Below are 27,943 nucleotides of genomic sequence, written 5' to 3' on the forward strand. Positions count from 1 at the left end.
CAACATTTTTTTGAGAAAAATTATCCAAAAAAAGCTTGGTTCTAACAGCAACATTCTTAAATGTAATGATTTATCATTTTCTTTATAAAAGTAAGAAATCCACTCTCTCCTATTTGTAGATATGCACCATGTATTTCAGAGATGAGTACTTCACTGAGAAGACAAATATGAAAGCCTAGAAAGAATGGAAACGTTCCCAGCACTCAGGTGCTGCTGGCTGAGAGCGAGGCAGATGCTGTACATGACCACCACAGCCCTCTGCCAAAGGCAACTTTTTGGTGGAGTATCTTTGGAGCACGCATCTTTATAGCCACCTAAATCATGCCACGCATCACACTCCCTCCTCAGGTGCATCAAGATGCTGACTGTTGGAAAATTATGGTCTCTCCTCTGGACGCATGGCTCTATTGCATATTAGCAAAGAATACTGTAATGTAATGTAAAATGGCTTAGGAATTTTGGTGCATATTTCCTCGTAAATTCTCCACCAAAATGAAGATCTGACTTCTAGCCAGTGCTGTGGTGAAGTGAGAGAAGCAATTCAGATAGAACCTGAGACAGTATTTGATATTGGGCCCAAGCTTATCCATTTACTCATTGAGTTTTAACAGTGCCTAAAGATTACGGCAAGTCAGAAAGAGCACAGAATGGCTAACGCAGGCAATCAAGCACAATTTTTGTAAGGTTCTAAACAAAGATACAAGAAGAGCAAAATGTAGTTCACAGGAATTCCCCAGGGTGAGTACACAACTGGGGAAGATCCCAGAAGGCAGATTTTGGCCCAAAATGGTAAAAGTGTTCCAACTTCCTATGCAAGTATGAGCACAGCTGGAGCACAAGGTGTGCGCTTCTGTGGCAGACACTGTAAGGCCTGAGACACAGAACTCCTTGGCTGAGGGAGGATGACAAAAAGGCTTTCTTAAAAAACAACAACAAAAAAACCACCAGAAAACCTTCAGACCTGTGCACCAGTTCCCAGCTTGTTCTTGTCCTATTCTTGTTAGCACAAGCCTAACCACAGGTAAACCTCGCTGTAGCCAAACCTCCCTATCTGCATGAGTGGGAAGAAATCCTCTGCTTCTAAAGTGCTCGCATGCTTCCTCTGTGGCACACCTTTTCCCAAGAACGGTGAAAATTAAAAAAGCAACAGTGAGCTGAAAACCAAGATTTCTTGCAAAGGCCCCCAAGGAGCAGCAGCTGGGGGGGGGAACCTTCCAGGGTGACTTGAGACAGAGTGGCATCTGGGCTTCCCAGTGCTGCCACGAGCAGCCTTCCTGCTGCCTGAGCTCCCACCAGCCCATAAACCGTTGACATTTTTGGTGGAGAATGCGGGCAACAGCTGCTGTCAGATCCCTGGGATCTGTAGGAGGGATGCAGGAGGTGTGGGTTTCATCCTGCTGACTAATGCCTGCCTCTGCTGACTCAGCTCTTTCCAGGAGAGTCACCAGCAGCTGCTGTCAGCAGCACCCGGCTGTGTGAGAGCCCTCCACACGAGGTGTGAGCTGAGTGACTGACCTCACCCTGACCCCCTTTATCCATCCTCACTGCTGCTCAGCCAGGCAAATCTGTATAGTTGATACGAAATAAATGTTGATTTATTGATGTCTTCACAGCAGTTTCCCACCTGGGAAATGGGAGAGACACAGACAGGGACCTGGGAGATCCCCATCAAAGACTGCTCGGGGCCTCAGACCTCATTGGCTCTGCCATACTGCAACACACACTGGTGCTGGGCTTAGATTTTCCAAAACAAAACCAAACCCTACATTTTCACACTTGCGTGAATAATACGCATCACACTGCAGCCCGTTGCAAGCAGCCAAAGGAGGAAAAGTGTTTAAATTGTGTCAGTAAAGGGCTAGCAATGCTGATTCAGGAAAACCCCTGCCCCAGGGTGAGCCCACCCCAGCCCCAGTGCTGGAATCCCTTCTTTGTTTCCCAGTAGTGGCTCTGGGGTGCAGACGATGCTATCCTCGAGCAGGTTGCAGCTTCCCATAGCAGACACAGGGGACACCCGATGCATGCCCAGCTGAGTGACAGCAAGGCCAGCGCAGCACAGGGACACAGTCATGTCCTGGGCTGCAGCCTCCTGCAGAGCTGCGTGGGCTGCTGCAAGCTCATCCCCTAATGGGATTAGGGACAGTAAAACCAAACCAGCTTGTACTGAGCATCAGGCCACCCTGAGGTACTGCGACCTGCTCCGGGCATCTGGAGCAGAAAGGCCACCCCAGGATGGCAGTAATGCAAAGAAAAGGTAGAGAAGCAGAGCCAGTGTTTTGTGCTGGGGAGAAGAGCTGCAGTTTGGAACCGGCAGTGCTTCAACCCTAGAAAAGCCTACAGAACCCACCCCGTCGGCACTGAGCCCCTGGCGGAGAGCAGAGCCCCTTCCCACCCGCATCTTTGGGATGATGAGAGGTCACCGTGCACCAGGGCCAGAAATCTCGGGTGGGTGCTGGGCTGCCTCCTCCACGTGGAGCAGAACCCAGAACGGTGATGCCCGCACCAGGAGGAGCCCGATTCAGACACACGCCGCTCCCTTCCTGCCCGACTGTCACAAGGGAAGCGGGACGCGGCCAGGAACGCGCACACAGCCGGCATCGCCCGCAGCACAGCTCTGCTCAGGCCGGAAGGGACCCGCACGTGTCGCCCCGAGCTGCCCTCCCGGCCCTGGTAATTGGATTGCAGCGCTCGGCCGGACGCTGCCCCGGGCTGCGAGAGAGCAGAATTAACCCGAGCACAGCTCCTCTCGGCAAGGCTGCAAGGTCAGCGCCGCGCATCTCCTCCCTCGCTGCAACAGCCAAAAAAATGAAAAAGGAGAAAAAAAACCGCTCTTGCTGAATGCAACCTTCCTACAGCCGCTTTGCCTGGGACTGAGCGGAGCACAACGGCCGAACATTGCCGGGCACAAAGATCCCGATTATAATCTCATGTGGACAGGATCACACTTGAAGCCCTACCTGCTGCGTTCCCTTACAGATATCCAGAAAGTGAATCATTTTCCCAGGTCATATGAGCTGACACGAAAGGACAGGCTTTACAAGAATATCTGTCGTATGCAGCTGTCCCATGGATTCAAGATGTTCCATATCTTACCTCAGACCTTTATCCTCCCAGCAGAGTACCAGGAGTTCTGCAGTACCTACTCTAAGGACAGAGGCCCATGGATAGTGAAGCCTGTGGCCTCTTCCAGGGGTCGAGGTGTCTACCTGATAAACAATCCAAATCAGATTGTACTGGAAGACAACATCCTGGTTTCTCGTTACATCAACAACCCCCTGCTCATAGATGGTTTCAAATTTGATGTGCGCCTGTATGTTCTGGTTACATCCTATGATCCACTTGTCATCTATCTCTATGAGGAAGGATTGGCCAGGTATCTCCATATGAGATGGGAAGAAGTCCTGTCTTGCTTGGTGCCTGCTGAGAGAATGGGCCTTGACACATGGTAGTAGTTCATAGGGAAATGTCTCTGTTTTCAGGATGCTTCTCCATAGCCTCTTTCTTACCTAACCTGCAAGATTTGGGTAGCCACAGTTCAGAGCCTAAGTGGCTTGAAGGGCATTAATCCAGTGGGAATTTGTTAGTCATATTTACACTGAAATTAAAAAATAGATTGGGAAATGGAAGGAAAAAAAAAAAAAAAAAAAGCAACAGTGAGCTGAAAACCAAGATTTCTTGCAAAGGCCCCCAAGGAGCAGCAGCTGGGGGGGGGGAACCTTCCAGGGTGACTTGAGACAGAGTGGCATCTGGGCTTCCCAGTGCTGCCACGAGCAGCCTTCCTGCTGCCTGAGCTCCCACCAGCCCATAAACCGTTGACACGTGGGTTTAATGTTTGGTAATTACTGTTTGTATATATATTAAGCATGATGTAGTGATGTAGAATAAGGGGCACCAGCTCACATAGCCTAGGACAGGCTCTGTACCTGCCCCAAATCTGGCTCAGCTCCCTTTGCTGGAAAGGCACTTGTAGGCTACTCCAGCTCTGCCCCAACAGAGATGCTGGAAGTCACTAACCCTGCACATCTGGGGGCTGTCCAGGCTCTGTCTCCCTGCACCCTGTGGCTGCCCACCATGGGGACACCATGAAGCTGTGGGATGTGGAAAATAAGCTCAACCTGGGAACCAAACACAAATACAATTGCTGTCACGGCAACTGTCTCCAGATGCACGGAGAGACCAATTATTTCCATTAATCAACATGGTGAGAAGCTGCAGAAGAGGCTCATAATGCAGATGAGGTTTGGATGCTGAGGGGAGGGAGGAGCCCTGGAAAAGCTCAGTTGTCAAGGAACCCTGTGATGTTTCCCATAGTGGAGGATAACAACTGGCATCCTTGTGCAGCCAACGTGAGGCTGGAGTGTGAGCCAGGCCAGCACTGAGTGACGCTAATGAAGCGGTGTCAGTGTGTGCTGGGGGGAGCTGAGTAGTGTTTCCTGCTCCCCTGGGACTGCTGCAGCATGTCAGCCTGCCCTAGGGGTTGTCTGACACTGTGAAACCCTGCCAGGGCATCTCCTGTGTCTGCTGGGAGCCAGGTGATGAACAGGGGGGCTGGAGCTGCAGAGGTACTGTGGGACAGCAGGGACAGGGGGGTGGGTCCCTGTGGCCAGGACGTGCTGAAGGGCAGAAAGGAGGGAGAAGCTAAACACAAGGTGTGTCAGGTCCTAACCCCTACAGGAGCCCAAGCCAAACATTAAATCATAGGCTAAGTAGTGAGTTACCAGTGCTCAAATGATCTTCATACTGCAAAATGAGGCCAAAGTAAACTTTGGATCTGCTTTACACACCAAGCCTCCATCTCCCTGCTGTAAATCCTCCCCTGCTACGTGAATGACATTTTTCCACCAAGTTCTGGAGAACCCTAAAAGTTCTGTTCTTGAATTCTTGCAGTGCATGGAGATGTTGTGATGTCAAACAGTATCACCCAGTTTCTGGCACTAACCTAAGCTCAAGTGCATGGGAGGGTCTTGGGCCATGGAGAGGTCTGGTAGGCACTGGCACAGGTCTAAAAATACTCCCTAATCCTGATAACCCAGCCATGGAGCCCTCCTGCTTTGATGTGCAACTTCTCATGCATGTTCCCAGACCAGAGGCCATGGAAAATTCACTGAAATTCCATCTGGAAGCTGTCAGACAGTTGGTGGAAACCCCCTGACCTCAAGTGCTGACTTCTGCCCTGTGGGATTTTTTCCCTCTCAGCTGGATGAGGATCTCACAGCGGGGAACCTCGCAGCAGACCGCAGGGAGCACAGAGATCCTGATGCTGCTGCCTCTGTGCTCTACCAGGCTCCCTCTACAGCGAACTGTCTTATGCTGTAAATATTTTACAAGCCCAGCAGGGATACTGGGTGTGTTTTGCTGTTGTTATGGATCTGTCCCCAGCAGGACTGCGCTAATAATAGCCCAGGTACCCAGGAATGAAAGGGGGAGAGACACAGCATGGAGAGCTTGAAGGCACCAAAATGCTCTGTGCCCTTGTCCATGCAGGTCTGCAGTACAGGGAGATGTGGGATGTGATGCTTAAACAGAAGAAAAGGGTCAAACCCCTCTTCCCCTGCTGATCTTTGGTAAAAGGTGGAAATTCCAACCCAGAAACACAGCCAGGTTTAGATTGGCTTTGGGGGCTTTATGCTTCCCAGGGGCAAAAGGCAGCAGTTTGATCCTTGGCTTGGACACCAAGAGAGCAGGAGCTGGCCTTGTGAGAGATCCTGTTCCAGCCAGAGCCCAGCCATAGGCACAGAGCTGTTGGCCCCAACGGTCATTTGCAACGGGCAGCAGCAGCAGCAGCAGCAGCAGCAGCAGCAGCAGAGATGTAAGTGTGGGGCTCCAGTCCCTCAGGACTTGGGCTTAACATCCCTCTGCCAGCCCTTGCTGGCTGTGGTCATTGGGATGGTGTTGGAAATAATCCAAGTAATTTTGTCAGGACGGTATCTCTGATAAAAGCAGAATTTATTCGCGATTGCAATGGCGGGCGCCCCACAAGTAGGAGCGCGCCTATGGACACAACATGACAGCCTTTATACCCTGTTTTCTCCCCCTTGCCTTCCCCCTCCCCTGTTTCCCCACTGGCTGGGTACTCCAGGTTCACAATCCTATCAGAAGGTTTACATTTGTTATTTACTTGTTAATTTATTTGTCATCCTGTTGTTTCCAAGCTGTCTCGGTGCTCTCCTTGTCCTATTGATATGGTGATTTTCCTTAAAGTCATCATCGTTAAACAAAGAGCACTGGGGGATGATGCAGGCCTTCCCAATGTCTCTTCAGGGGCTTCCTCGGGCATGCCATGACTTGTTCTTTGGTTTGCTCTCCTGCAGGATATTCTTGCAGTGTATGTGACAAAATATACATATATACACCTATATACAGAGTGTGCGTTCCTGGGAAGGTGATCTTCCCCAAGTTAAGTAGAAGGACTCCCAAAAAGAACTATGACAGCGGAGATTATAAAATAAAAATAATATTATACAATTCTAATGCAGAAACAACATTTGATCCCCACAATGATCCTCAGGTGCCACAGGAATGGAGACATCTTTGTGTGGCTCCAGAATCAGTGGTAGGCACAGGCTGCTCCGTGCTGCCCATCGCCTGGGTGTTTAGGAAGAAAGATACGGCCCCATTCCCCACTGTGTAAAGGGAAACAAGGTGGGCTCAGGTGGTTCTTGGGGCCAAGCGATGCCAAGAAGCCACTGCTGTGTTGAACCTTCCCACCTCCTCCCTTACAGCCCCTGCTGTGCTGTGCTGGCTGCCCTAGGGGTGAGGATATCCAAGCAGAACTTGAAGGCCCTTTACCATGTCGTGCCACCTGTGCCACAGAGAGCTGAACAGAGTTTCCTCTGACACAAAAGTCTTCTGCAGTTTGTGCAAAGCCAGGTTAGAAGAAGAGCAAAATTCTGAGGAAAGCCTGAGGTAAGAAGAAAAAACTTCCAGTTTAACCTAGGCAAGGGGCGGATACAGCATCATGTGAAGGGCTTCCTTAAACTGGAGTCCAGGGCTGGGTGTGCCTGCAGAGTCCATCTGAGCCCTCTGACTCAGGTGTGGGCCACATTTACTCCATGGGTGCACGGCTCTGCGTCAGTTTAAGCCTCCCATGGTAATTCCAGGCCATTGTCCACTTGAAAGAGGCACTGAGTCACCTCAAAAGTGTCCTTCTTTCACGAAAAGGTATCCTGGGGATGGACTCTGACTGCAGCCCAGGGCTGGCAGGAGAATCTCTGTAGTTAACTGAATGGGCTGGGGCAGTCTCCAGGGCCCACAGGGGCCCCTTGGCCCCTGGGAAACCATGGCAACAAATGTCTTGAAGATAAAAGAACAGGTTAGACCAAATAAGGAGGAAACAAGACATGCCACATGTCCATTGGTCAGAGAGAACGGTAATAGCCCTAAGGCATGGGGAAAGTTTTAAGAAGGGTGTCCTCCTGGCAATTAACGCCATTTTGCCGCCATTTTGCCGCTCACCATATTGGTGTCATGAAAAGCGTGCGAAACTGACCGGGGCTGTCTGAACACTTTCACAAGGAGACTTTAGTCAGGGTCGCCGAAACAAAGGCGACAAATCTCATCCTTGTGCCACACCTGTGCCTGCGGAACTCACACTGCTGCAGCCCCATACATCCTGCTTCATTCCCGTCCTCACAAGATACTATGGAAAAATAAGCTGAGGCCAATCACCAGGTTTGGCAGAAAGAGCTTATCTCAGCACGGTGAGTGAGCTTGAAACTGCGGGGTGTGGGGAGCTGCCACACAATGACATCCACAGTGACACTGCTCCAAATGAGCTGCACAGGCAGGGAGCCCCTCTTGTCCATGGCAGATGCTAACAGTTCCCCCATTTAAACCCTACCGATATGCTTTGCATATTCCTGGAACCGTGAAAACGGTCCTTGAAAAAATCAGGTTTCCCCCTGAAAATGGTGGCGACGGTTCCATCACCCCTCCGGGCGGCAGCAAAGCGAGGGGAAGTGAAAGGCAGCGCCCGGAGAGCCGCGCACCGGGAGCCGGCGGGGCCGCCCCGTGAGCACCGGGCACTGCCGCGGAGCTCCGGCGCCATCTCCAGGTGGCTTCTGCGGGAGCACTCGGTCCGTGCGTCGTCCAGTGTGTTCAGACGGCTTCCCCGGTAGGGAGATGAGTGTTGAGCAGCTTTTGTGCAGGAGCTGAACAAATGTCTCAGTGGGACAGCAGCACCGTGACACAAAAGCAAGTGGATGCAGGATGATGGATGCAAGGGGTCCAAGAGAGCTGGTTGCTCTTCAAGAAGGAAGTCTTAAGGGCGCAGGAGCAGGCAGTCCCCCTGAGCTGCAAAATGAGCCGGCGGGGAAGAAGACTGGCATGGATGAATAGGGAGCTATTCTTGAGGCTCCAGGAGAAAAAGAGAATCTATCGCCTGTGGAAAGAGGGACAGGCCACTCAAAATGAATACAGGGAAGTTGTTAGGATGTATAGAGGTGAAATCAGAAAGGCAAAAGCCCAGCTTGAATTTAACCTAGCTGCTGGGGTGAAAAGGAATAAGAAACTCTTTTATAAATACATTAACAGTAAGAGGAGGACAAAGGAGAATATCCACTCTTTGCTGGATGAGGCTGGGAATGTGACCACTGAGGATAAGGAAAAGGCAGAGGTTCTGAATGCCTTCTTTACGTCTGTCTTTAAAAATCAGACCAGTTATCCTCAGGATACTCCTCTCTCTGACCTGGTAATCTCGGCTGGGGAGCACACTAACCCCCCTGTGATTCTGAAAGAAACAGTCAGAGACCTACTGCTCCAACTGGACTGTCACAAGTCAATGGGGCCAGATGAGATCCACCCAAGAGTGCTGAGGGAACTTGCGGAGGTGAGAGCTGAGCCACTTTCCATCATCTGTCAGCGCTCCTTGTTGACTGGTGAGGTCCCAGAAGACTGGAGGCTTGCCAACATGACTCCCATTTACAAGAAAGGTCGTAAGGAGGATCCGGGGAACTACAGGCCTGTCAGCCTGACCTCGGTGCCAGGGAAGGTGATGGAGCAGATTGTCTTGAGGGAGATCATGCGGCACGTGCAGGGTGACCGGGGGATCAGGCCTAGCCAGCATGGGTTCGTGAAGGGCAGGTCCTGCTTGACCAACCTGATCTCCTTCTATGATCTAGTGACCCATCTGGTGGATGAAGGAAAGGCTGTTGATGTGGTCTACCTAGACTTCAGCAAAGCCTTTGACACTGTCTCCCACAGCATTCTCCTGCAGAAGCTGGCAGCCAGAGGCTTGGATGGGTTCACTCTTGGCTGGGTAAGGAGCTGGCTGGAGGGCCGGGCACAGAGAGTGGTGGTGAATGGAGTCAAATCCAGCTGGCGACCGGTCGTGAGTGGTGTTCCTCAGGGGTCGGTGCTGGGGCCTGTCCTCTTCAATATCTTTATTGATGACCTCGATGAGGGCATCGAGTGCACCCTCAGTAAATTCGCAGATGGCACCAAATTGGATGGAAGTGTGGATCTGCCTGGGGGTAGCGAGGCCCTACAGAGGGATCTGGACAGACTGGAGAGCTGGGCTGGAGCCAATGGGATGAGTTTCAACAAGGCCAAATGCCGGGTCCTGCACTTTGGCCACAACAACCCCAGGCGACGCTACAGGCTTGGGGCGGTGTGGCTGGAGGACTGCGTAGAGGAAATGGACCTGGGGGTATTGATTGATGCTCGGCTGAACATGAGCCGACAGTGTGCCCAGGTGGCCAAGAAGGCCAATGGCATCCTGGCTTGCATCAGAAACAGCGTTGCAAGCAGGAGCAGAGAGGTGATTGTTCCCTTGTATTCAGCACTCTTGAGGCCGCACCTCGAGTACTGTGTCCAGTTTTGGGCCCCTCACTGCAAGAAAGATATTGAGGCCCTGGAACGTGTTCAAAGGAGGGCAACAAAGCTGGTGAGGGGTCTGGAACACAGGGCTGATGAGGAGAGGCTGAAGGAGCTGGGAATGTTCAGCCTGGAGAAGAGGAGGCTCAGGGGAGACCTTATTGCTCTCTATAACTTCCTGAAGGGAGGCTGTAGTGAGCTGGGGGTCGGCCTCTTCTCTCGTGTCATTAGTGATAGGACCAGAGGGAATGGTTTCAAGCTACGGCAGGGGAGATTCAGGCTGGACATGAGGAAGTATTACTTTTCAGAAAGGGTGGTCAGGCACTGGAATGGACTGCCCAGGGAGGTGGTGGAGTCACCGAGCCTGGGGGTGTTCAAGGAAAGGCTGGATGTTGTGTTGAGGGACATGGTTTAGTGGGAGCTATTGGGAATAGGTGAACGGTTGGACTGGGTGATCTTGAAGGTCTTTTCCAACCTTGGTGATTCTATGATTCTATGATTCTATGTTACGCTTTTTTCATTAGCCAGCGGTGTTTCTGATCGGCTCCTCCTCCAAGTACTGACAAAACCAGCAGGGCAGTGGGCAGAACAAGTGGGCCGCTGATCTCCAACTTCCACACAGAAAAGCAAGCCAGGAGCCAGGCTGAGTGAACAGGAGAAGGAAGCAGGAGCAGCGGATTCCCAGCACGGAGGCAGCACGTGACCTGCTGGCACCCAGGCACTGGATGCTTGCAGTGTGTTCCCAAAGCTGCCCAGCTCCCCGCACCGCATGCTGCCAAGCCAAACCCTCAGCTAAATGAAGCCCTGAACACCCATCAGGCTGTACCAGGAGCTGGCTGGTGGCTTGTGCTCATTGTGAGCCTTTCTTTGCACTCTGTGCTTGGCACAGGGGGGAGCAAAGGGATCCAAAACCTTTGCAGTAAGGTTGATTTTCACAGGGTAAAGTGCTGCTTTTCTCAAAGCTGTCTCACTTGACACATGAATGTGACAAACACAGCAGCACTGATGCAACCCCAGTGCCTGCAAAGCTCACGAGCTCCTGGACCGTTTGGGTGAGTGCATGCTAGAGCCCTATTCCTGATTACAAATTCTGGTCAGTTCACCCCTTCCCACCGCAGAGCCAAATTCAGCCTCCATTCAAAGCTCCCAGGGCAATTTGAGGAGGAAGGAGGGCTTAGGCCAAGCTGACATCAAGCTGAAATGCAGAGCTTTGAACCTAAGGCAGCCCCCTTTCCCCAGAGCAGCAGGCACATGGTGACAAAGCTGATGACAGCAGAGCCAGCAGCAGCTCATTACCTGAGAGTTCAAAAGCTGCTCTGACAGGGCGCGGAGTTACAGGGACTATTTTTTCATGCTGTAATTTAACTCCGTGCAGTAACCTAACCCAGATAGAGCCATGGCTCAAGGCTGGCCGAGCACCCTCAAGCTCAAAGCTGTTCTCTCTGCAGGATTTTGAAGGAGCATAGAGATGCGATGGAGGTAGAGTCCAGCACGTACACAGACTTCATTTCCTGCGACAGGGCTGGCCGGAGGAACGCTGTCCATGACATCCAGCGGGATGCAAACACCATCAGCATGCGCAAGCTGACCAAGGACATCGGCGAGCTCAGCGTCGAAGGGGCAGGTGAGGGGCTGCAGGCACTGGGGTGGCTCAGGACACCCCGCCTGGGTGGGCACAGCCTGAAACTACAGCAAAGCAAAGTCCCTGGGAGCCAAGTGTGGTGGGAGACACCTGGGAGGATCTTTTGCAACCAGCGCCATGGTCCCAGTGCGTAGCCACCAAATCCAGGGCCTGTCTTTGGTTGCTTTGTAGGGGTACTGGTGTTCTAACAAAGCAAGCACTGAGAAACAGACTTCTCAGGGCCTCATACACATTAGATGCACCTTTGGCTTCATAAAAATCAAGTGTGTACGTGAGGGGGTGTGGTGTAACCCCAGTGTAACTCCTAAAACGATGTCTGGGCATCTGTTTACAATAAGCACTAACTGGATCTCAGCTGGCAGCAAGCAAGCTGGGTACCTGCCAGGCTGCCCATGTGCAGCTTGCCCTTTACAGGTTAAACACAGAGAACACACTCCTGCTTTGAAAGGGACTCTTGGTTCAGAGCTGTTCTATTGATGCACCCTGAAATAAAGTCCTGACACTTTCTTTTGAGCACTGAGGTTCCCTCTCAGCATCACCAGATACTCTGTTTTGAGAAGGGCTTGTGCTCTGAGAGCATGATGAGATAACCCAATACATTTAAGCTGAATATCTGGCTCCAGGTGGGCTGCAACAGGGCTTCAGCTGGCAAGCTGAATAAAACCAGCTGTGGTTGATGCCTGATCACTCAAGTCCTCAGCAGACTGTAACTGTGCTTTCCTCCCACTCCTCCCTTCTGCAGAGAGTGAAGAAGCCAGCACCTCTTCTGAGAGAGACCCTGCAGCAAGACCAAAGGAGCAAGAGAGCAAATCCTCCCCATGAGAGCGCACAGGGGGTGGGATGGGGCTGCAGGAGGGGCTTGCTGTGAACGTTAAGCAAGAATTTGTTATTGAATCTGTGGACAAAAGCCAACCAGGACCAGCAAGATGTCTGTCACATGCCTCTGCTGCAACCTTTTTGTTTCAAGAGCTGCAAGATACTGCACAAGGACTGGCACCTCCAAAAGACTTCTGCTCCCATCCCTGATGACTTAGAGCAACACTGCAGTGTTTGTAGTGATATGAGCCATTCTCAAGATGCCTTAGCTGCAATTTTCCCCTATGGGAAAAAAATATTTCAGTAATAATATACACTTTCCTGTCCGAGGTACCTTCCCCCTTTGCAAATTTAGACTATTATTTATTCTGTTTCTGTAGGTTAGAGGTTTAGATGATTGTTTTCTCCACGCACTGCCCTCATCCTGCATCTCACCCCTGAGCTGGCCTCTGGAGCAGGGCGGGCAGCAGCAGGCACCTGCCAGCCCTGCACCTCTGGCCAGACCCATGCAGCCCTGGGAAGGACCAAAGCACAGCCCCACGTGGATGAGCTCCACTGACAGACCCAGCAGCATCAGCATCTTTTCCTTTGGGTTTTAGCGTTTTAAGGTATTGTTAAGGGGGGGAGGAGGGAGGGAGAAACATTTTGCTGTTTGGACTGTTGAAATTCAGGCTTAACTTTGCAAGCTGTTAGCTGAGATTATCTCTGGTAGGATCTCACACCATTCTTTTAGGAGACATGTTTTGTGTTAAAGACGGTTTGATAAAACTATATAAGCTGTTGGAATAAACAACACAGCCTTTAAGTACTGAAGGTGTTCTTCTGCCTGGATGTTTCTTCTTCCTTGGTTTTGCCTTGTGACAGATCAGGCTGCAGAAGGTAACACTAGCCCCTCATGGGCAGATTGGAATCCATATTACAAGCAAGGACATCCACTGCCCGCTTTTCCCCATCCAGGGGCCTGGCAAAGCACTGGAACAGCTGCAGCCCCACAGGCATTGCTGGGTCCTGAGCAGGGCAGGGGCTGATGTGAGAAAAGCTCCAGTGGTGACACAAGCATCTCCTCCACAAGCTTGGAAAGAACTGAACACACGTTTGGGATTTGTCAGAGCAAACAACCCCATAAATAAGCAGAGAAGTTGCTGCCAGACAGAGGGCGAATTGCCCCCGGGTCTCCAAGAAGCAGTGGCCACAGGGTCAGGACAGTAATGGATGAGACAGCGACCTACACAGGAACAAGGACTTGGCAGCCTGGCGGAGGCTTCATCTGCTTCCTTGGCACCAAGGAAGCTGCCAGGATACTATTACAGCTCTGTTCCCAGGCGGTGCCAAGAGCCTACCCCCTTCTACCCTTGGGGCAAACCAGCAGGTAGCTCCTGTCCTGGCTGACGGTATAATTTGGGCTTTAAGCTCCATTTATAGCTCTCCTTGCTTCCACTGAGCAGTAATTTTGTTCAGATATGCACATGAAGCAATGGAAGGGTGGTGCAGAAGGACTGCACACCACACATGACCCCCAGAAATCAAGTGTGAGCTAATCTTGAGTCTCCCTGGTCAGAAGATAGCTCTCGCCGTTATATTTAGCCAGGTCACTAGTGAGCCCTCAGCCCACCCTCTGTGCCTCAGAGCACAGGCATCAGGTTCCCCTGCCACTCATCTGCCTGCACTGACACTACAGACACAGCATGAATCCAGCAACATCGTGACTTGCAAAGCTGCTGAGCACACAGATGCTCTGGGCCTTTGATTTCAGATGGAAATTCAGCATGCAGTAACTCCCAGAACTCCAAACTAAATGTACTAAAGGATGGGGGAGTCAATGAGAAAACACCTGATAAAGCAGTCCAATAGCATCACAGCCCAGGCTGCGCCACTTGAGTGAGCATCAAACAGCTGTGCAAAACTCAGGAAACAGAGAGAAAACGTAAACCATTATTGATGCACATCAGAAAAAGTGAGAGCACGCAGTGACAACGCTGCTGCTTTGAAGGGTAAGAGGCATTTCTGTGATTACTAAAGAGACACATGAGGTTGGAACAACATGCATCAACAAATCCAGCTTGCAAGTCTAACAGGAGGGGTACTTTCCCTCTTCCCTGCCCTGCATTAAGGCTTTCAAGGCAAAGTAGTAACAGGAGGAGGCAGGCTGCCAAAGCACCACACTGACCCACTGACCCAAACAGGGGTGTGACAGCTCACACCAAAGAGCATGGAGGAGGGCTCCTGCCAACTCCCTTGAGCAGAAAGGCAAGAGCATCAGTTTTCATATAAATTTGTTAATTTGTGAAACAGGATTAACAATCAACTGTCCAGTATCCAAACAAACAATTTCTCAGCAACATTTTTTTGAGAAAAATTATCCAAAAAAAGCTTGGTTCTAACAGCAACATTCTTAAATGTAATGATTTATCATTTTCTTTATAAAAGTAAGAAATCCACTCTCTCCTATTTGTAGATATGCACCATGTATTTCAGAGATGAGTACTTCACTGAGAAGACAAATATGAAAGCCTAGAAAGAATGGAAACGTTCCCAGCACTCAGGTGCTGCTGGCTGAGAGCGAGGCAGATGCTGTACATGACCACCACAGCCCTCTGCCAAAGGCAACTTTTTGGTGGAGTATCTTTGGAGCACGCATCTTTATAGCCACCTAAATCATGCCACGCATCACACTCCCTCCTCAGGTGCATCAAGATGCTGACTGTTGGAAAATTATGGTCTCTCCTCTGGACGCATGGCTCTATTGCATATTAGCAAAGAACACTGTAATGTAATGTAAAATGGCTTAGGAATTTTGGTGCATATTTCCTCGTAAATTCTCCACCAAAATGAAGATCTGACTTCTAGCCAGTGCTGTGGTGAAGTGAGAGAATAGATAGAACCTGAGACAGTATTTGATATTGGGCCCAAGCTTATCCATTTACTCATTGAGTTTTAACAGTGCCTAAAGATTACGGCAAGTCAGAAAGAGCACAGAATGGCTAACGCAGGCAATCAAGCACAATTTGTGTAAGGTTCTAAACAAAGATACAAGAAGAGCAAAATGTAGTTCACAGGAATTCCCCAGGGTGAGTACACAACTGGGGAAGATCCCAGAAGGCAGATTTTGGCCCAAAATGGTAAAAGTGTTCCAACTTCCTATGCAAGTATGAGCACAGCTGGAGCACAAGGTGTGTGCTTCTGTGGCAGACACTGTAAGGCCTGAGACACAGAACTCCTTGGCTGAGGGAGGATGACAAAAAGGCTTTCTTAAAAAACAACAACAAAAAAACCACCAGAAAACCTTCAGACTTGTGCACCAGTTCCCAGCTTGTTCTTGTCCTATTCTTGTTAGCACAAGCCTAACCACAGGTAAACCTCGCTGTAGCCAAACCTCCCTATCTGCATGAGTGGGAAGAAATCCTCTGCTTCCAAAGTGCTCGCATGCTTCCTCTGTGGCACACCTTTTCCCAAGAAAGGTGAAGATTAATCCTGGCCACAGTCACAGGCAGGAGTGGTTACTCCTGTACTGCAGAAAAGGGTTAAGGCATGGCAGGGGACCTCCTTCTGCTCTCATTGACTGGGCAGAAGCAGCAGAGGAAGGGAGGAGCTTGAGTCTGCATGCTCAACGGCAAGAGGAAGCTGGATGTCCATTTGGGAGACAGTTCATGGAGGTGATATGTGGGTGTGTATGATAGGAGCCTGATTGTGCTTGGTGCTGTAAGGGTTAACACTGGGTGCCAATAGAGGACACTGACCCCTGGCACCTCCTCCTGCTGCTCCCCAGCAGAGCAGAGCCAAGCACACACGAGGAAGGGGCCAGTGCTCCACGCTGGCTCTCAGGAGGCATCACGAGGCGGCAGGCACCATCCCATAGGCTTCATACAGCGTATTAAGAAGCTCCTGCTTTTCTTTCTCAGGTAAGAAGCTGGACTGAGCTGCATTGATGTTCTGGGAAGGCAGATGGAGAACAGAAGGGAGATGTTAAGACACACCAGAGATGTGGTTGTACATATCCTAATATCTCCAACCAGGCTGAGGGAAGGTGAAGCTTCTACTCCAAGATGCATTTCCACAGACTCATTTCCCAGGGCAGCTGCTCTGTCTCTCCCACTAGCAGCAATCCCAAGAGGAATGCAGCAGGCACAAGGAGGGGGTCCTTAAATACTCTGGAGTTTGTAGGAATGGGTCTAAAGAGCGTATCCTACACTACGGCTTCTCTTTGTGCCAGCCCAGCTGGTGGTGGCAGCTTGATGCATGCTGTGTGACAGCCTGGCTGCACAATGTCACCTGCTGGCCGGCCTCATGCAGGGATGTTTCTTTTGTTTGGCTTCTGCAAGGGCAGAAAAGGACAGCTGGCATCCAGGGACCCCAGCTCCAAGCTGCCCTTCAGTGCACCCTGGATTTCCTGCTTCCAAGCAAACATCCTTGCAGACAGGAGGTGGGAGTCATGAGCATAGCTCCCTTTGATATGCAGATAAGCCAGACTCCCAACACCTACCTGTCTTTCTACCTTGGGGAAGTAATTGGAAAAAAATCAATGAAAAAAAACAGTTTTCTGGTTATAAGACACAAGTGACTGCACACCATACCAGGAGTCATTTTGTTTTCTGTTTAGTTTGCAAGTGCAAAAACTGCAAGCACTTTTGTAGATGCTGAATCTTAGTAACTTTTCGGGCAGGCTTTGAAATAACCTCCCTACAATTCCAAACTGATGTAAAAAAGCAAAAGGTCCCTTCCTTCCTACTGCTCAGACCTGCTTGGCAGACCTTCCTGGACTATTGCCACCAAACACAGCCCAAGGCATCGTCCATGCGATGCCTCCAGCTTCCATGCTGCATGAAGTCCTGCAGGATTTTCCATTGAAAACTCTTGGTTTATGAAGAAAAAAAAAGCTGATGTCTCTGGGCTTCACCAGGACTCCTGCAGAGCATCAGTCGAGGTCAACTCACCACTCTCTTGAAATCCTCCTCAGTGAAGTCCATGTACTCCTTCATTATGCTGTAATCCTTGTCAATGGTGGAATTGAAGATGAGGGGGTCATCGGTGTTGATAGAATAATTAGCTTGATCCTTCTTAAACCTGTAAGGGAATCGGTTCAGAACAGCAGGAAGAGCCTTGCTGCAGTGCAGCACTCGAAGCAGTCACAACTGGGTGGGGACTTTAAGATTACGCATTATTTGTAAGCCTTACTGTACTACTGGGTGTTTCCTGAAGTCCGGAAGACATGCTCCAGTCAGATAGCTGGACCAGGGGCAGACCTGGTTGTGGGAGTTCAAGACAATAAAACAGGATCAGCCATGCAGACCTGAACCGCAACTGCGCGGGCAGATAGCTGCATGCAGGCAAAGCAGCGCAGGGCCTTGCCCAGGCACTCCCACCTCCCACTCTGCAGCACCGAGGCCTCACCTCAAAGTGCATTCTGGTTTTCAGCAGCTCCCTGTACAGCTCGGGGTCCTCCAGCACGTGGTAGCCGTGGCCGATGCGCTCAGCCTTCAGGAGGTACACGGCCTGGGGAGCAGGGAGAGCAGCTGCAGCCCGCGAGCACGGCAACGCCAGCATGGAAACCACTTGGGCTTCCTATGGGGCCAGCCATGGGGCTTCCACCCCGCACCCCTCCTACCTCCTTGATCATGGCAGCCGGCCCGGCTTCCCCAGCATGGACGGTGCGATGGATGCCGCATCGCTCTGCTTCCTGCAAGGCGAGGGAGGCAACGCTTGGGTCTGACCCTGAGGGAAGGTCCCATGTGCACAGCCCCGAGGCTGGTAACCACAGGCTCACAGAATGTCAGTGGTAACACCACCAGCAGCAGGATTTTCCATCCCATGGGCACTTAAAGCTTCGGGGCAGGGGCAGGCAGTGATGGCAGCCCAGCTGTTTCACTGAGCTCCAGCCCCCCATCTGCTGAGAACCACTGGGATATAAACATGGGAACAGTGCCACTGTTAAACAAAATATTTTTAACAGCTGCAATTAATTTTTAAGCTCTCCCAGTTGTTTGTGGTCTGAATAAAGTGCTGCATGTCCCTCAGCCAGGAATAACCCTGTGGGTGTTTTCTTATCGTTGTTTTAAAGAAGCTTATTCCACAAACCTCGTAAGCCTTCTTATGATCAGAAGAAGCCTTCAGCATCTCATCCCCAGCCAGGTCTATGGCCACCACGGAGTTGTTTTGATACTTCTTGCACAGCTCTACCACCTCTGGAGACCAACCTGGACAAGACAGTACCAGTATTCAGGAGAAAGTTTTTGTATGAATCGCACCTTGAGCGTTTTCTAACCATGGGACATGTGGTGTCATGGGATAGTTCAGGTTGGGCTGCACCTCTGCACAGCAGCAATCCTGCCCCGCTGCACAGCTCCTCCAGACATGATGATGGAAAGCAGCTGCAAAGCCTCCTGGCAAACCAACCTTTGGCAGTTTTATCTTTTTGGTATCAGTGGGAAACAGCAACAAATGGCCAACATGTCCTTGAGAGCTATCTCTGACCAAGACACAGTATACTCTCTTGAAAAGGAAATTCATCTATTAGCTGATACTGCACCTACCCTTAACGAGAGGGCCAAGAAACAAGAGATAAACTCCAGTGTTAATTATTAACAGGCACCTGCTGTGCACCTACAGCCCTGAAGTCATATCAACACATAAGAAAATTGGTGCAAATTCATCATCTTTTATCACTGCTTTCAAACTCATCAGATTTGGGCTGTTATTTTATTAACAACTGCAGTATGCACTATCTCTAGCTGACATTTCTGCCTCTCCCAGCAATTCCTAAGTCCCAAGGTGGCTTCAAAGGGAAAACATTGTGCCCTGACACCACCTTTTCAGGTAGCACACGCATTAAAATGCAGACTCAGCTGTTTCCAAGTGGAACTCTTGCTGCTATGCAAACACATGATGCACGTGCTGCCCTCACCCTGCAGTACTGCAGCTGCAGACACCTTGCACACAGCTTACAGCTTCCCGTTTTAGCAGCCTTTCTTCCTAGAAATCAGAAGCCCAACGGTCTCAGTTTCAAATTTTTGCTTTGGGTTCATTGAGCAAAGAGAAAAAAGCCACCCTCAAATCTTCCCTTTTCCAGGAATTTAATTTTCCATATTTTCAGGCACAAATTAGCCATATTTTTGTTAGCAAAAATTTTCATCCTATTAAACCTGATGAAAAATGTAGTAAGGATCTGAAGACATTCACAGCAAAGTTTCAGTGTCAGACAGCTATGGCCATGCAACTTGCTCCAGCTGCACTTCTCCCATGGTGAAGATGTTCATGGAACTCAGCAGCCCAACAAAACTCTGCTACTGAATAAGGTTACAATTTTGGGAAAAACCCTTGGTATTTGGAGCTTAAGTCTGTTCTACGTGTCGTTCCATTTAAAACCAGCAGCAAGTTAGCGGCCAGCAGGTCCCCTGTTGTTGGCTTTGGCCGTGCTGCCCTAGAGAGCTCTGGTTCTTAGGGAGGGAGCAGGGTACAGGAATCACAGCTCCCCCAGGAGACTTCAGCTAGGTCTCCTGATCTGCTCCATTTTCACAATCAGCAGAGCCTTTATAGGAGCAGAGGGCCCTGACAGAGGGAAAACAGCTCATTCTCAGCACGTGTAGTCCCACATCACACCTAGGGCCTCATTTCTGCAGGGACCTGAACCCAGGGGATGTGTGCCGCGCCACGCGTCAGGGGAGGGGAGCAGAGCAGCGGGTGAGCTGCAGTACATTACTTGGCATATGGCGCATGCAGCATAGAATAGACCTGGCTTTGATGCGGAAATCCCTTTCTCCATCCTGCAGTCCCTGATTTACGAGGTTAACAACTTCCTCTGGAGTGAGGTCTCCCCTGTGGGGAAGAAGAGATGGTGAGAGGCTGGGGAGCGCTGCGGGTGGGCAGGAGCTGCAGAGACCCACAGTGAGCAGAGCAAGGCCTCCCAGATCCTGCTCATAGCAACATCCAACAGCACAAAACAGATCCCCCAAGCAAACAAGCACATTTACACCCACACCACACCCTCATTTACAAGATGTCAGGCATGAAACCATAGAGACATCTAATACAATTTAGCAAAGTGACAAGGAACAGGATTGCCAATCCCACTGGGGCACTTTTGCAGCACTAGGTGCCTTAATACCCCTGTACAACAGGCCCACGGGGTCCCTCCTACCCAGCTGAGCTGTATTTAGGCCAGTGATCTGTACAAGGGTAAAGCCAGACTTCAGTCAGCACCTTTTTTGTCCCAGAAAAAGCCACTGCAACATGTTCCGCAAGGGGCCACCAAGCCCTGATTTCTTTAGACATGTATTAGAGCACATGTGACACTGAGACAAGGGACCAGGAGATCACCAGCCCTTGCAATGCTGCCTCTCCCTGCTCCAATTTACACTTTGCAAGCAGGCAGCCCCTTCATGAGCCCTGCTTCCCCTCATGTGGAGAACAGCTTCAGACAAAAGCTCAAGCACAGCTGCTTCACACATGCAGAACTAAGTGCCTGCAGCAAGGCACACTCAAGCATGACAGCACGCCGAGGTATGAAAAGAGGAAAAACACCATGAATGGTGCTAGGAGGAGTGCCAGAGCCGGTTGCACTGGAGGAACGGGAGGACTCGGGTGACAGATGCACTGCCCAACCTGCATGGATGCTGGCTCCTTGGTGCTGGGAGCTGAGCTGTGCCAGCCAGGGAGCACAGTGGGAGCATTTACAATTAAAAATGCAATTACATTAAAAGTCATGATGAAATCTTACTAATTAACTTGCTGCAGCAGGTTCTGAAAAAAAAATAATCATTAGTCTTCGCATCCCCCTGAGTTGCAACACTCTGCCTAAGGAGAAAGGAGGATGGGGTAGGTAAGGTGAGCTGTCTGCAACCAAACACTCCTGTCTGGGCTCCAGCCCCGTGGGATGGGATGGGATGGGATGGGATAGAGGAGTCACTCACTCGGCCTGCCCCCAGGGGATGGGCTCCACGCGGCAGTTGGCCAGCAGGTGAGGGCTGTACCGCACCTCCACGTAGATGACGCCTTCCTTCGCCTTCGTCTCCACCAGCTCATATGCGATCCTCCGCACTGCCTCGCGGTCCCCCCTGCAGGGACAGCAATGGGATCCATCACCCCTACCACCACGAGGGAGCCCAGAGGGATCCCACCAAAGTGGGTACTCACGCAATGGCAGGCATGTAGTGTTTAAATTTCTCTAGAAATAGTTTAAGCGATAGCGGTGCTTCGTAGCTGACGTGCTTCATGAGGTCATCAACGGTGCTGCCAGGGAGAGGAACCCCTCTTTTCCTGGAAATGAAGCCACATTTTACTGATGGGGAGGGTTATCACATTTTCAATCAGCCTATTCTGTACAGCAAGCACGTCTCGAGCTGGCAGAGCCGGCCACTGTTTCTTCCCAGAAGAGATACGGCACACACTGTCCTTCCAGAGCAGATGTGGCCCTAGACCTCTGAAGGGAGCATGGCAACCCAAGGCATGAGAAAACACAGGCACTTGGAGTTACAAGCCCACAGCAATCCTCTGGAAGCAGAGCCAGGGCACAGCGCAGGCTTCCGTGTCAGCTCAACTGAAGGAGCTTGGGATTATTTTTTGGCACCTCCCAGTTCCAGAAGCAGAATTACCAAACTTCCTTAGAAAAGTCATTTCTCACAGAGGCTCCAGAGCCTGAGCAATCAGGGAGGATCACAAGGCTTGGGACCACACCAAACACACAGGCTCTGCTGTGAGTGAGCCCATTCCTCAGCCCCATATTACAGCACCCATAGGACACCCCATGCAGGAGCACGGGGTGGCGCCGGCAGCTCTCACCCTCCCCTAAGCAGACGAGGTGCCCATGCCTGTCCTCCTCCAGCACCACACAGGGACAGGTCCCCAGGTGCCAGCACACCAAGAGCCGGGGACACCGCACGCCTCCAGGCAGGCTTCCCCATCCACGCACTGTCACCTACCCACAAAAGCCAGCCTAAGTCAAGAATAATAACCAGACATTTGTATTTAATCCTCTTTCCTTCCCAGCACTGTCAGGATGAATTACAGCCGACTGACGGACGTTTCTCTGCTAATAGAGACAAGGCAGCGGTGACAGCTCTAGCGGCCCGCTGCCAGCAGCCACCCCACAGGAAAGCAGCCCCACCGGCACTGCTGCAGGGCCGAGCACACACTGCTCACTTCCCCACTGAGGCAGGCAGGAAACCAGCCCCACGCTCAGCCTTCAGATGCAGTCGATACAGATTAAGTTGCTGGCACTCAGCGGGGACGGGACGCTCATCGCCGCCAAGGCATCGGCTTTCCTCCCCGCAGTGCCCTTTCCACACTGCTGGCAGCTCTGGCTCAGCTCCTCCCTGCCTGCCCTGGGAGTGCTCCCTGCACAGCCCTGAGCAAAGCTGTCCCACTCCAGCGATGGCACCTGGGGACGCTCCGTAGCACAAGGCTGCTGGCGCCAGCCCTGTGGCTTTGGAACCGATGTTAAGCCAAATTTCTGAAAAACGACGTCCTCCCCAAATTAATGGAGCTGTGCTTAAGAGCTGCTTCCTGAAATCTTTCAGCTTGCCACATCCTTAATCTGTGATTATCTGCTCATGTTTGTTCACGCTGTCAGCGATCGTAGCTGGAGGAAGTCTTCAGTTCCTTCTGCCTACAGCTGCAGAGCCAGGTCCTCACCCCAATTATTCAAAGCCCACCAGCTTCCCAAAGCCAAGCCATCACCTGGAGCCTTCCTCCCCCAGATACTCACTTGCCAAAGTGTAAGATTGTTTCTGGCCGAATGGCTCCATCCAGATGGATGTGAAGCTCTACCTGCAGTAACACAAAGAGACATCAGGGAGCTACTCCTGGAGCTGCAGCAAGGCCTTAAGATGGGCATGCAGTGCTAACACAGGTATGAATGCTGCTGAAACAGGGACCAAGTCACAAAAACCAAATGCAAAACCATTTGAAGAACATCACTGTTAAGAAGTTCAGTTTTGATAGCCGAAGTATTGTCCAAGTATTTTCTTATTCCTGATGCACATCCAGATTTAATAGATTTGGCACTCATCAACGTTAGATTAAGCAACAGCTCTTTAGAAACTTGTGTTTTTCAGTAATGTAAAGCATTTTTTCAAGGACTGCCTTACCCGTACTTAGCTTGTGTGGCTTGGAAGGTTGAAAAAACAACCCTCAAACAAGCATCAGTCAACTTGATACAAGAGTCATAACCCAAGAACTTGGACTCTGCTTCCAAGAAACTGCTCCAGATACGATCTTAATTATTTGGCGTTACCAAAGCATGTAGGCTTTGTAAAGCTACACACGGAGTCCCAAAGCAGAAGGTGCTGCACAAAGACGTACGAGAGCTGCCCCATAGCGCTCGCAAGCTGACTTCAAAATAAGATGATTCATCTAAACTCAAGAGAAATGGGACAGTAACTCAGGTCCCTGTGAGATCATGTTTTGGAAGAAGACTCACAGAGAAGGGAAAATGAGCTTTTCCAGTTAGGCAGCTGGAGCTTTGGAGGAACACAATGAATGCAATTTGGAAGTTGAGCTGAGAAGGAAAATGTTAGCTGTAAAATTGTTCAGCTAGATCACGGTGTTTCTAGAACTGTTTGTTTTTAAGCAACAGAATAGCCATATAATAAATATTTGTGTACCAAAGGAAGACTCTGAAGCACAAAGCAGCTGTTGGGAAGGAGAGCCTCCAGACCAGCTTTGCTCACTCCAGGTCTTTCCATGTGGATGATGTGAGACACCACATACACTAAAACACCCAGGGAGAGACTGTCTCACCTATGCCAGCCAGGTGTGGGCCACAAACATCTGGTAAACATCTGCTTAACCAGTGGGGGGTGATCCTGCACTGCAGCCAGCCAGGGGTCACAGCCCCACCAACAGAGATATGGCTGTTACCTCTCCTACCTGACATGAGCCCTATGGAGATGGAGCTTTCCAAAGGGCACAATCTGATCTTTCCCCCTGCCCTGAGTTTCGCAATGCTGTTTGCAAGGACTAATCCTGGAAAGCATCAGATAAAGGAATGCATGATGGACATGATCTGCATCACCAGATGTGGACAGCTGGCACGTTTTCCACTCCTGAGCTCTGAATGCAATTTCAACACCACGTGAGCTCCATTCTTTGAGGTTTTCAACAGCCCCCATGACCTCCTGGAAGAGTTGCAGCCTGTGACTTGCTCACCCTGACACAGCAAGCTGAACCTACCCCACACATCCCTCAGAGGCTCCCTGCCATCCCAACAGCACACTTCCATTCAAGTGAAAGCACGCTCAGCACTGTGCATGCAATCCACCTCCTGCTGCTGATGCAGGCAGCTCAGACAGCAGCAGTGCTCCTCTGCAGCACCAGCATGAGGCTTCTCACACCATGCTTCTCCGCTGCCTCCTTCACCAACCCTGCAGTTTCCAGGTCTGTAGGAGGCTGCAGAGCTCCACTGCAGCTCCTTTCTTCTGTGTTTGTTTTGGGCAAACAAAGCCTAAGGCTTTCCCAGATAGAAGTGGGTAACGTGACCTTGCTTTAAGTCAAGGAAAGTACCCAGATAAAGATGAAAGAGTTCGTGTGAGGTTGCAGGAGACGCTGCCCAAGCAACCAGCAGCCCTGACACAGATCCACGTGTGTGGATCCCACCTCAGTGAATCCCAGCTTTGTTTGGAAGAACCTGGGCTTACTGACCAACCATGCTCAGCCCAGGACTACAGCAACTCAATAACCCCCAAGTTTGGCAGCAGAGTGACCCAAAGCCCAGATAAGCTCCAGAAACATGAGATGCCCCAGTCCATGGGTGCCCTCAGAACAGAGGCTGTCAGAGCACTGTTTGCTGTTTCTATGCAAAAATAAGAAAAAAATTAGATCAACAACAGCACATAATGTGCTAGAGCAGAGGGCAGCAAGATGGTTCAGCTTTAAGCTAAACAAAGAGAAGTGTTAAGGGCTCTGGTTTGGCCTCTCCCTTTGAAAACACTGCAGTATTTTCTTTGAAACTTGGTGAGATTCAAAAATAAACTCCAATGCAAACTGCAAACAAATCTGTTCCAAGTCTGATTATTTACACTTTCGTGATGAGAGGAGGAAGAGGCTCACGAGTCACTCAGTGCTTTTGGCTGCAGACACACAACAGTGCCTAGCGGGCCGTGACAGATCTGCTGGCTGCTCTGCGGCATAAAAGCAACGTCCACACGAGTGCACTTGAGGGAGCTTCCATCTGAGGTGCCCATCCTTTCCTTATGATGACTGTTACTGATCCACCAAGCAGTCAGCAACAGGAGTTCAGTGCTGGAGCTGCACAGCCCTGAGGCTACAGTAGAAGGACCACTAACCTTACCTTTCCCATTTCTAGCAGACATTTATAGATTATCTAAGCACAAGTTGCAACGTTCTAAACCTCAACAGTGACTGCCCAGGGTTATTTATCAACACATTAAAAGGTGATAATCTGAGGCCCACTTCATTGATTTCAATAACTGCATAAGCACAGCCATAACAGGTCAAAGCATAAGGCAGAAAAATGTTGAGATCACCATTCCTCAGGAGATAAGGTGAATGCCAACCTCTGCAAAAAGAACAGGCCGTGCTTCCCTGCTTCCCCAGCACTGGATTTATGACAGCGTGCTGCCATGAGCTGAGCCATGCGTGTCACTGTGTGGCCACACAGCTCCTGTCAGGAGCACCAGCTGAGGCTGCTCAAGGGATGCAAGGCACCAGGGATGCAGCCTTGCCCTCACACCCCATGAAACCCAGAGGTGCCGTTGACAGACAGATCTGCCACCACCTTAAGATGTCAGTTTGAGTCTCTAAATGAGAAACGCAGTGGACTTAGACCCAGGTGACAGGCTGCAAGAAATACCCATGCTTCCCATTGCATGCAAGCCTTTACTGCTCTTTATGGCCCACAGTAAGCAGGGGGCAAAGCTCAGCCCCACAGCGGCCAGCAGTCAGCACAGCCCAGAGAAGCACGTGGTCTGGCTCAAAGCTGCTCTGGGTGCCAGAAACGTCCCTAAAGCACAAAAGTGACAGTTCCCAATGGCATAGGGTCCTGAGGGATGAATAGAGGTGAGCAGGGCCCATTGACTGCCTTTAGACCTCACGTGAGCAGGTTGGCGGGGCTGAAAGAGACTGCCTGACTCATGAAATCCCACTGACAGCCACACAACAAAGCTGATTCGCGTGCACACACGGTGCAGGGCCTCTCTGCTCCCTCTCTTCTGCATCCCACTGCCTGTATGGAGCAAGCAGGGAGAAACACAACTGAAAGGAGAACTTAACTTGCTTCTTTCAGCCAAAACCGTGAAATCACTGGCGTTAGCTAATAGCTTTTGCCTTTAGTGGAGTTGATGAAGTGCCAACACCTCCTAGAACTGGAGCAGCCTTAACGAGGCTTTAGCCACTACCAGCTGTCAGCATTCCTGACAGCCCATGAGCAAGTTCCCTGCAGAGAGAGCACCCGGGAGGTGGTTACTGCTGAGCACACCTGCCTTATCCTCTTCCCTCTCACCTCCAACAGGTATGTTACTCAATGAGCCTATCTGCAATGCATTTACACGGCAAACAGGGAGAACAAAACAGCGGAGCAGCCTTCGATCCCAGTCACTAAGACACCATCTCACGTAAAAAGACATATTTCAGAGAGAAAAGAAGGAAATACAAGCAGAACTCCTGCACAGGCCTCCCACCTCCCGGGCCGTACCCTCACCGGGCTGCCAGCACGTCGCTGCCCGGAGGAGCGGCTCTGCAGGGGAACGGCGGGGCAGCCGCAGGTCGTGCCTTGAGGTGCTCCGAGGCCGCCTGACCCCGCACGGCACAGCGCCCATCTCCCAGCGCAACGCACGGCACACAAAGCCGGCGGACACGCGGCACAGCCCGGCTCGCAGCCCGGCACCGCCTCACCTTGGGCTCCCCGAAGACTCGCACTCCCCGCTCCATTCCGCTCCTGCAACCCCAACCGCTGCTGCAGCCGCCGCTCAGCTCCACGCCGCTCCGCTCCGCTCCGCTCCGCCCCGTCCCGCCCCGCCCCGCCGGCAGGGAAGGCGCAGCAGGGGGCTGCTTCGTTACTTTTAGCCACGCTTCGCGCTTTGCCTCCTGCCTTCCTCTCCGCGAGGTGACGCACGTCGTACTCGAGGCACACGGAGGAGAAATCCACGCTCCCCCCGCCTCCAGCACCGTACGGTAGAATGGTTTGGGTCGGGAGGCCGAGCAGGCAGCCACCGCAGCACCCCTTGGCTGCAGCCACTGAGCTAACAGCGCACCTGCGAGGTGGCGCCGCTCCCTGCTGTGATGTGCCCTGGTACCGGTGCAGGCATGGTGATGCAGGGTCTCCTAAATCGAGTGCCACGGATCCACTCTGCACCCCCCTCTCCACACCCTCAGGTGTCCCCAGACCTCAAGGGACCTCAAACAAAACCGTTGTATCAGTGTAAAACATCCCTATTGCCTGTAGTGGTGTGTAAGCAGAGAGAGCACCTAGGGCTGCAGGTGTAAGCGCTACCACAAGTGGACAAAACGGACTTCTCTCTCACTGCCCAACTGTATTTGCACCAGGGTCAGTGTCTGGGGGAAGGCACAGAGCTCAGCGCTGCTCTGACTGCTTGCAACAGCCTGATCCAGCTGGAAGCCTGCAGACACAGCTGGGATGTACAAACTGGCAGCAGGGCATGAAATGGCACTGTCCTGCTGAGCTCCCATGGGCAACTTCACCTCTGTACTACTGTTGTGGGATTT

The 27,943-nt window shown here is 51.2% G+C and overlaps 2 protein-coding genes across 2 annotated transcripts; one reads left to right on the plus strand and one right to left on the minus strand.

The window, feature by feature from the left end:
- Positions 1-2,897: 2,897 nt before the first annotated feature.
- Positions 2,898-13,084, plus strand: LOC125701273 (cAMP-dependent protein kinase inhibitor gamma-like). Its single transcript, XM_048963063.1, has 3 exons — positions 2,898-6,906; positions 11,262-11,437; positions 12,198-13,084. Exons 1-3 carry the CDS (start codon positions 6,791-6,793, stop codon positions 12,275-12,277), a joined length of 372 nt encoding a protein of 123 aa, XP_048819020.1. The 5' UTR covers positions 2,898-6,790; the 3' UTR covers positions 12,278-13,084.
- A 126-nt stretch (positions 13,085-13,210) lies between these two features.
- On the minus strand, positions 13,211-27,222 carry ADA (adenosine deaminase). Its single transcript, XM_048963054.1, has 11 exons — positions 27,113-27,222; positions 22,968-23,029; positions 21,398-21,520; positions 21,175-21,318; positions 19,965-20,080; positions 18,344-18,462; positions 17,874-17,945; positions 17,660-17,761; positions 17,444-17,511; positions 17,203-17,332; positions 13,211-16,201 (listed from the first exon to the last, which is right to left on the minus strand). Exons 1-11 carry the CDS (start codon positions 27,146-27,148, stop codon positions 16,100-16,102), a joined length of 1,074 nt encoding a protein of 357 aa, XP_048819011.1. The 5' UTR covers positions 27,149-27,222; the 3' UTR covers positions 13,211-16,099.
- Between the last annotated feature and the right edge of the window lie 721 nt (positions 27,223-27,943).

Source organism: Lagopus muta, chromosome 16, assembly GCF_023343835.1.
Source record: "Lagopus muta isolate bLagMut1 chromosome 16, bLagMut1 primary, whole genome shotgun sequence".
Classification (NCBI taxonomy): domain Eukaryota; kingdom Metazoa; phylum Chordata; class Aves; order Galliformes; family Phasianidae; genus Lagopus; species Lagopus muta.

Coding starts and splice junctions, on each gene's coding strand:
- ADA (XM_048963054.1), bottom strand. CDS start 27,148: ATGGAGCGGGGAGTGCGAGTCTTCGGGGAGCCCAAG. Junction 18,463..19,964: donor CTGCATGCGCCATATGCCAA/GTAATGTACTGC, acceptor TGTCTTGTCCAG/GTTGGTCTCCAGAGGTGGTA. Junction 17,762..17,873: donor CGGCTGCCATGATCAAGGAG/GTAGGAGGGGTG, acceptor CCTGCTCCCCAG/GCCGTGTACCTCCTGAAGGC.
- LOC125701273 (XM_048963063.1), top strand. CDS start 6,791: ATGTCGTGCCACCTGTGCCACAGAGAGCTGAACAGAGTTTCCTCTGAC. Junction 6,907..11,261: donor AATTCTGAGGAAAGCCTGAG/GTAAGAAGAAAA, acceptor TTCTCTCTGCAG/GATTTTGAAGGAGCATAGAG. Junction 11,438..12,197: donor GCTCAGCGTCGAAGGGGCAG/GTGAGGGGCTGC, acceptor TCCCTTCTGCAG/AGAGTGAAGAAGCCAGCACC.